Here is a 9,599-nt window from a genome sequence, read left to right on the forward strand (position 1 = left end):
TCTAAAAAAAAAGCTAATGCAAATGCTACAATTAATGCTACACTGAATGCATTAAAATATAAATATTTTTAATGTTTAAAATAATTAGAAATATAATTAATGAATAAATAAATGAGTTTTTACAAAATAAAAACAAAAAAGTAATAAATTAAAAATGTTTAGTTTAAAATTATTTTTTTTAAAATGAAAAAAATAAAAAATTAAACTCTACAACAACATAAAAGTTGAATCTATAAACATACATTAGTATTTATTTTTATTATTATTGATGATGTAATCATGTTAATTTCAAGTAAAAAATACAGGACATATTTATAAAAAAAACCAAAGTCAATTAGTATTAATTAATAGTGGACACATAAATAATATTGGAGTGTTTACGTAAATGCAAAATTCTAAAAAAAACTAATACAAATGTTACACTTAATGCTTAAAAATGAGAAGAAAAAAATGCAAAAATAAATAAGTCTAGAAAATAAAAACAACAACAATAAAATAAAAACAAAAACCATAAATAAATAAATAAAGATGGCAGAAAAAATAATAATAACTAAAAACATAAAAGGTATAAAATAAAGGAAAAACAAAATAAGATAAAGATAAAAGATATAGAAAAAATCAAATAAATCAAAATAAGATAAATATAAGAGATATAAGACGATACTAAATAAGTATATGTTGATCATAAAAAGGAAAATAAATGAGAGATGATCATTCATTTAATATGTTTTTAGTTATTATTATTTTTTCTGCCATTCTTTATTTATTTCTATTTATGTTTTTATTCATTAATTATATTTCTAACTATTTTAAATACTAAAAATATTTTTTTTAATGCATTCAAAATTAAAATTATAAAAAAAATTACTGGATTGTGCAATTCTCGTCATTAATTATGTTTCATTTTGCACAAACTATTTAATGTACCACTGAAGAAAATATCAAATGAATGATCATCTTTTATTTATTTTCCTTTTTATGATCAACATATACTTATTTAGTATCGCCTTATATCTCTTATCTTTATTTTGTTTGAATTTTTTTATATCTTTTATCTTTATCTTATTTTGTTTTGCCTTTATTTTATATCTTTTATGTTTTTAGTTGTTATTTTTTTTCTGTCATTCTTTATTTATATCTATTTTTTGTTTTTATTTTATTGTTGCTGTTTTTATTTTCTATACTTATTTTTTTGTCTCATTTTTAAGCATTAAGTGTAATATTTGTATTAGTTTTTTTTTAGAATTTTACATTTAGGTAAACACTTCAATATTATTTATGTGTCCACTATTAATTAGTACTAATTGACTTTGTTTTTTTTTTTATAAATATGTCCTGTATTTTTTACTTGAAATTAACATGATTACATCATCAATAATAATAAAAATAAATACTAATTTATGTTTATAGATTCAACTTTTATGTTGTTGTAGAGTTTAATTTTTTATTTTCTTCATTTTAAAAAAAAATAATTGTAAACTAAACATTTTTAATTTATTACTTTTTTATTTTTATTTTGTAAAAACTCATTTATTTATTCATTAATTATATTTCTAATTATTTTAAACATTAAAAATATTTATTTTTTAATGCATTCAAAATTAAAATTATTAAAAAAATAATTATTTATTATTTATTTATTTATTTTTAAAATGGTGCTAGATAGAGAAATAAAAAATAAAAGAGTGCTAGATAGGGAAATAAAAACAAAAGGGTGCTAGATAGGAAAATAAAGATGTAAATGGTGCTAGAATTGAGCCCACTTTAGGGATTATATAATTTAGAAGATGTTAGCAGTTGTAACATGATTACGTTTAAAAGTTAAATCTCCCTTGCATAATTTAAAATTTATGGATTGTAATTGTAACATCCTAAACATAATTACAAAGCCACAACAAACCATGAAACCAAACATGCAAATCAATAGAATTATTCCGAGGTTGTTAAAAGCACATTTATTTAACCATTTATCCAACTAAACGGGAACAAAGCATATTAATGTTTTTAAAATATATTTAAACAATGCAAGCTAATATATAACTCAATATAATTATCCTAAGATTGGTAAACAATATCATAATAGAAACTCGTAACCATGATGCAGAAAATAATGCATACATAAAAGTAGAAAAATATATCTTTGTAAGCCCTATACCAACTAAGAAAAACTCATGTGTCAACAAAAATTCCATACCAAGAAAAAAAAAACACCTGTTCACAAAAAATTCATTAGTATCGTGATAAATTCAGCATTTGAAGGGTGAAGACAAAAAAAATAAAAATAATGAAAAGGTGTCAACTTAATAGACACGAGTATTAATGTTTTTCATAGTAGTTTATTTTCTTAGTAGCAGATGTGTAAAATTACATTTCTAGCATATAAACTCAAACGTTTACACTGTTGGTAGACATATTTGATGAAATTGGAATATAAAAATATGAATCTCCAAGTTAACTAATCCGTAAATAAAAAAGAATCAAAGGTTACAAATGGTTCGTGATCATCTGAATATGTATCTCAACCAATGAATGAATATTGAATATAGGGAGTGGTCCGTATGGTGTGAAAATCAAAATTCAAAAGTCCTTAAGCAGTTTCCTGACTTGTTCGAGGGTGACAAAGAGCACAACGGTAAAAGGGCCCTGCCTTGAGATTGTAGGGATGAAACCCTTATAAAGGGCAAGAGGTCCTTCAGCCCGAACAGTCTTCAGAGCACAATCCAAGGCCCCATTGTAAGCATCAACCTTCATGTTCATCACCCTTGTCTTTATAACATCAATAGGGTTCGACGCAACAGAAGCCACAAAACCCGCCGCAAAACTCGCTGCCACGTGGGTCCCAAGCCCATCCTCCATCCACCCGCGTCCGAGGATAGTTTCCTTAAACTGGTCGTACGAGGCCAACTGAGAAGCCGTCACGATCATCGCCCGATTCACCGTTAGCGCCGAGCCGCGCCACAGGCTGCCAACCCCCTCCTGATTGCTCATGCGCCGTATCGCGTCGAACACGCCCTTGTAGTTGCGCCGCTCCGCCGCCGGAGCCCGCCCATCGGCCTGCATTCGCACCATGGCCACGTCTGCGGGGTTCCCCACGGCTGCCCCGATCCCTCCGGCGACGAGACCCGCCGTTATCTTTCGCGAGAGGGGAATGGTGCCCTGCTCGGGGTCGGTCCATTGGCGCTTGAGCACGTCGTAGAGGCCCATACGGGTGGTGGAGTACAGGGTCTGGCGGAGCATAGTGGCGGAGACCCCGGAAAAGAGCGCGGCCACGCCCTCCGACTGGACTATGCGGACACCGACGGATATAGGTCCGGAAGGTGGCGGAGGCGGCATTGGAGTGGGCGCGTGAAGCGCAAACGCGGGACGGAGGTTGTGCGTGTGCGTTTCTTGAAGCTGCATGCGAACTTTGATGAGGTCTAGTGGGTGGGTGGTGCAGCCTGCAACGATGGAAGCAACGCCACCTTCGAAAAACCCTTTGAGAGTCATGCTTAGTTGGACAGAAAAGTAGTAGTGTAGTGTATATGAAGTGTATGATTGAAAGTCACAGAGAGAAAGAGAAAAAGTGCTTAGTGTTTTTGGTTTTGGTGTGGAGAGAAGGAAGGGTTTGAAGATGAATATATAGTGGTTGGGTTATTTGTGCGCGTAAGAGAGTCAAAGTAAGAGACGCGCCGGCACAGTTGGACTCTTTCCTTCTGTCGTCAATCCCATAAATGCAAAATCAAATATATATGAAAAATCAAATCTACACAAAACTCGGAAACTCGTTTTATTTTAAATTTCAAAAGATTTTATTAATAAAATAAAATCCAGTATATTTTAAAAAATTGAGATTTGAAAAGACTTTTCAAAAAAACTCCGTTAGATTTTAAACTTTTTTTTGCGACTATACTATTCTTTACATTCTTTTGAAAATACTTCTATGTTTTAGATTTTTAATTTAGACTTTCAAATATTTTTAAAATGTGAAACAGTATTATTTCAAACGATTTTATCAAGTTATAATTTCATGCCTTTAAAAAATACAAAATATTTATATATTTTCTTTGTGAATACAAATGAATTTTAGTGGCAGCTAATATTTATTATTATAAAATAATAATATTATGATAATAAATTATTTTCAATATTGAATAATATAATATATTTTTAAAAATATTCTAAAAATTCTAAAAACAAATATTTGGAATTAAAAATTTAATAAAAAAAAATTCAAACATCTATTACCAGATCCAATTGCTTATTAAATTAATAATCAGTTTGTCTCAATCTGTTAAAATCCGATTCATTCACAAAAAGTTTTAAAATTTTAATTTAATACACGCCTTAGTCTAAATTCAAACAACACACCTATGAAAAAATAAAGAGTAACTAGTAATAATATTTCATTATGTATTTGAATTTAGATCTATAAATATATTGTTTTCGTCATTTTAATAGTATATTTATAAGATTTCTTTATTTACTATTTCCATAATATATATATATATATATATATATATAAAGTGAAAAGTAGTAGTATATAATAAGAGAATAATTATTGAATTTTGAAAAATACAGTTATAATTTATCAAGTTCTAATTTCATGCATTTATAAAATAAGTAAATTTTTTTAAATGGTATATTTAAATTTTTATGTTATTGTTAATCATATAAATGGGACATTTAATATTTAAATTTATTTTTTATTATATATTGACATTTATTTATATTTTTTTAGAATGTAAGAATAAGATTAAAATTGAAAAAATCAAATTGTTAAGATTGAAAGATACTTTGTGAATTGGTGGGACACCAAAATCTTCTTAGTGGACCTATATCACTTTTTGTATGATCACAATTATATATATTTCTTAGACATTTGAGGTACCAATAAATGTATAAATGTGTATTTAGATGGGAGAGAAGATGTGTGAGGATTTGAGAAATGATATCTGGGATTTAAGAGAAAAATTTGAAGAAAATGAATATGTTTGGATTACGGTATGTTAGAGTGAATGTGTGATGAAAATTTATTGAAATTTGTGACTTATGTGATGATTGTCAGAAAAATTTAAAAATATTTAAATAATGAAATATGAAGTATTTTTTTGGATAAATTTGAATTAGTTAAAATTTTGAATATTATTTTCAATATCATTAAATAATTAATTTTTAAAAAATACGAGTTTTTTTTCATTAAATATGAATTTTTTTCATAAAAATAATAAATTTGTGAGTGACAGTGAGATTTAAATTTAAAATTTTTTATTTAATAAAAGATTAACATTACAATTTTTTTATATTTAAAAACCAAACTAATTTATTTATGTCTTTATTTTTTAATTAATAATAATATGATATACTTTTTTATACAAATAACTATATTTATTTTTAATATATTATAACTTTATTTTTATTATTAATAATAAATAATTATTATTAACAGTATTATTAAATATTTTAATTAATAGAAAAATATATAATTAATTCTTATTAATAATATTATTATTTAATAATTTATTTAATTTATATTTATTATCATTATTTTAATTTTTTTTTTAATTATTATTATTATTTATAATTTTATCATATTATATATTATTATAATTTAAATATTTAAATATTATATTATTAATATTTATTATTACTATAAATATATAAATAATTTTATATAATTATTATTTATTTTATTATTATATTATATAATTATATAATATTATTATAATGAATTAAATTATTAAACTTATATGCGTGATTATGAATATTATATTATCAAATTTATATACTATATTATACATAATTATGTATATAATTTTTATAATATAATAATTATTTTTTATTTTTTATTAATTTATATATATAATATTTTTTATTTTAGTATAACTATAGATAATATTTATATTTTTATTATAAATATACTTAATATTTTTATTTTATAATATGATCTTATCTTTTATTTTATTTTTATTTTATTTATTTTCAATTGTCAAAATTTGGAATAAATTAGATAATGAGGATATGATTTTCACTATTTACAAAGATCTTCTTCCTCACTTCTGGACACCACTCAATATAAATAGTCGATATTAATGTTTATTCTTTTTCTGAACAGTCCTTAGATAATAAATGTATATTTTATTTATCTATATATTTTATCTTATCTATATATTTTATGATAGACTTTTCATTCTTATTTTTGCTGATCCAATTCTATAATAGATTATTAAAGATGTAACTTTGATTAGTGATTTGGTTTTGAATAAATAAAGGGTGTTATTAGTTAGTTTGGTGAGGTGTTTTATTTTATGATTAATTGAAAAAAAATGTGTTTTATTGTATGATTAACAATGAATACTGTATAAAACAGAACATATATTAATTATCAACTTTGTAAAACGAAATAATTGAATTAAAATTGTATAAATTCCTCTCATTTTACGTGTTAAATTTAATAAAAAAACGGAATCAAATGATTATGTATATATTTCAAATTTTGACATATATAATGGTAATATAAAATAATTTTAAATTAATATAATTTTTTTGTAAACATAAAGTATTTGAAAATAAATAACAATGAATGAGTTTTACGAATATACTTTTTAATTAAAATTTAGGAATGATTAAATTTTAACTATCCTATAAATATTGGTATTTCCAACTGAGTCATTATTAGAAAATTGTTATATTTAGTATCCTGAAAATTTTTGTTGTAGATGATGTAGTTGTTATCGTTAATCACGATTGTTTATATGTCTTCATGTAAAAAATGAAAAAAAATTAAATAATTAAGTTTCAAATCTTCCATGAGTTTTAGTATTTTCAATTAAATTTATATTAAAAAACTTTGTTTTATTATGATCAAGATCTTTATATTTCTTAATAGAGTCTTTATCGTTTGATTTTGATTTCAATTGAAATAATGTGATCATATGATTTTTTGCAATAGTTTTAAGCATAACATTACGAATTTGGACAATAAAAAAGAGAGTATAAAACCTTAATTATCTTCATAAAAAACGATATTGATCAATTTTTTAAAAATTGAATACTAAAACAAAAATAAAATCAACTACATGAAGATACAAAATAATGTCATTTAAATAAGTAAGATTTAAGAGTTTCATTTTTTTAGTCAAACTTTGTGATGTTATATTTGAGACTACAATATCAAATAATCACATTACCCGAGTAAATGGCAAGGATTCAATTTAAAAATATAAAAATTTGGATACTACATAGAACAAAAAGTTTTAATAAACACTTAATTAAAAATATTTAAATTTATTAGACACTTAAAACTTATGTTATTTTTGTTTTCCATGAAAAAATAGATTACTCAATAAATAAAAATTAAACACTCAATAAGATAAATTAAATTGATAAAAATTTAAAACTCAATTAAACCTAAAATTTACCCAGTAATATAAATAAAGTAACAGTTAGTGTGAATGATATTATCTTGACAGGTATATAGTCTACAATTAAATAAAAAGTATATATATATATATATATATATAATATTTAAATGAGAATATGATTACTCTTCATATGTGTATATGCTTTACAAATAATATTTATATGCTTTATAAATAACCAATAATATATATGTATATATATATATATATATATCCAATATTTTTATTGGCTACACTTTAAATTTTTCTTATATTATTCTTTTTCATGATGACAATCTCAATCTTATCAATGGCGTGATAAGGTTTTAGTGTCCGCAAAAAGTATCTATACAAAGTTTTTTTAACGTGCAAGTAAGCTATTTTGATATTAAAAATATAAATATTATAATAAATACGTATTTTCTTTTAGTTGTGATGAATCTATTTATAAAATTATGTTTGAATCTTAATGGATCTGGATTAACACGAGCATTCTTGATAATATATTATTAGTCTGATACAATTTAATTATTGTAAAAAAATATTAACCAAAATATTGTTTTAGGAATTTAATTGTTGTAAGAAAATCTTAATCAAAATACTATTTTAGGTGGCCCTGTTCGATTATGCTGCCGAATCAATCTCAAATACAATTTAATTTTGTTGATAAATAACAAGAATTGGGAGAAATTTATGAAGTGGCGTAACTTTATAAAAAAATATTAAAATGAATAGATTTATAAAAAATTATTTAGATAAATAAATTGTACTTCAAAATACGATTTTAAAATAAACAAATAGTATTCTAATGCATGACTTTGCTTTATTCATTTTCTTTACAATTTTTAGAGAAGTTGTACGTGTGCGCTGGAATTTTAAGTTTTTTCTTTTAAATAAATTGTGCTAACTTAATGACTCTAACTTTTTATTATTATTATTATTATTTATTCTAACCTTGTATGTGAACAGGAAATTTTACAATTTTTAAAACATTCACGTATTTTAAATTTAAATCCATCTCATTTTAAATTCTTTTATTTTTAAAATATTTTATTTGGATTGATAATTTAAATTTAATAAATTTTTATTTTTATTTTGACATGTTATGTCCCAAGTTACTCTCATTTAATAACAATATATCCATTGTTAATAGCATGGGGTGAGGTTTGTAAAATGTTTTTGCATGTGTTTGGGTTAGAAAAAGAGAAAAAATGAAATCCAATGGAATGCTGCAAATAGAAAGGACATGTGTATAAGTCTCCTCCATTTTTATTAGTCGCCACATTCTTGTATTGAAATCCTGATAGCCGCCACATTTGAAATTGGAAAGAAATAAAACGTTAGAAATAATAATCGCTAGAACAATTTTTATATTTTAAAAATAAAACTCGTGCATACCGATTTATTTGAAAGTTGAAAAAGAAATAATAAAACAAAATCATACCTTTCAGTACAAGTCCTTCGTTTTAATGCTCTCGTCAGGTCTCTCCTGCTTCAATTACAGAGGCAATAAGGAACCGCTTCCACACCTTTGGTGGGAACAAAAATGAAAGAGAAGAAAGCAATTGTGAAAGATAAGAAAACTGAAAAATATTATTGAGAAGTGAAAATTACATAAAATCCTAAAAGGGATTTAAATACAAGGATGCAACTATAAACATAACAACATAAACATAACAATAAAATTGGCACTAGTACAAAAACAACACATTAAGGACGGTTAAAAAGATTATATAAAAACAGTTTTAGAATCGTTGTTATTGTGAGTGTCGTTATAAATCATTTATTTATAACGACGATTTCAGAATTGTCGTTATAAAATTAATTTAATAACGATTTTAAAATCGTCATTGTTCTACCAAATAACAATAATTTTTTTTTAAAAAAAATACACTTAATGATGATTCTCCACTAGAGTCGTCGTTATATATGCTTTTTAAAGACGATTCTAATGAAGAATCGTCGTTATAAGTGTATTTAAAAAAAAATATTTTTTATTATATTTTTACTCTAATATAATTTTGCATAAAATATCAAATTTCCAAAACAATAATACATGTAATATCATAATTCAAATATATAAAAGTGTACAAAAGGTTCTATAAATATATGAAAAAATTTGATGTAATTCTAAAGTGTTATACATAGTTACCTTAAGGTACATCCAAGTGAGTTTCTTTGCATTTGCACTTGCATTTCTCCCACCACTTAACATGTTATACT

At 23.9% G+C, this 9,599-nt stretch overlaps 1 protein-coding gene across 1 annotated transcript; it reads right to left on the reverse strand.

The window, feature by feature from the left end:
- Positions 1 to 2,439: 2,439 nt before the first annotated feature.
- On the reverse strand, positions 2,440 to 3,667 carry LOC137821886 (mitochondrial uncoupling protein 4). The gene has a single exon (XM_068626679.2). It carries the CDS (start codon positions 3,484 to 3,486, stop codon positions 2,578 to 2,580), a length of 909 nt encoding a protein of 302 aa, XP_068482780.1. The 5' UTR covers positions 3,487 to 3,667; the 3' UTR covers positions 2,440 to 2,577.
- Between the last annotated feature and the right edge of the window lie 5,932 nt (positions 3,668 to 9,599).

The sequence above is a fragment of the Phaseolus vulgaris genome, chromosome 9, assembly GCF_051622355.1.
Source record: "Phaseolus vulgaris cultivar YP4 chromosome 9, ASM5162235v1, whole genome shotgun sequence".
In the NCBI taxonomy this organism is placed as follows: Eukaryota; Viridiplantae; Streptophyta; class Magnoliopsida; order Fabales; family Fabaceae; genus Phaseolus; species Phaseolus vulgaris.

What these genes read in the sequence shown, in the direction of transcription:
- LOC137821886 (XM_068626679.2), bottom strand. Translation starts at nt 3,486, where the DNA reads ATGACTCTCAAAGGGTTTTTCGAAGGTGGCGTTGCTTCCATCGTTGCA.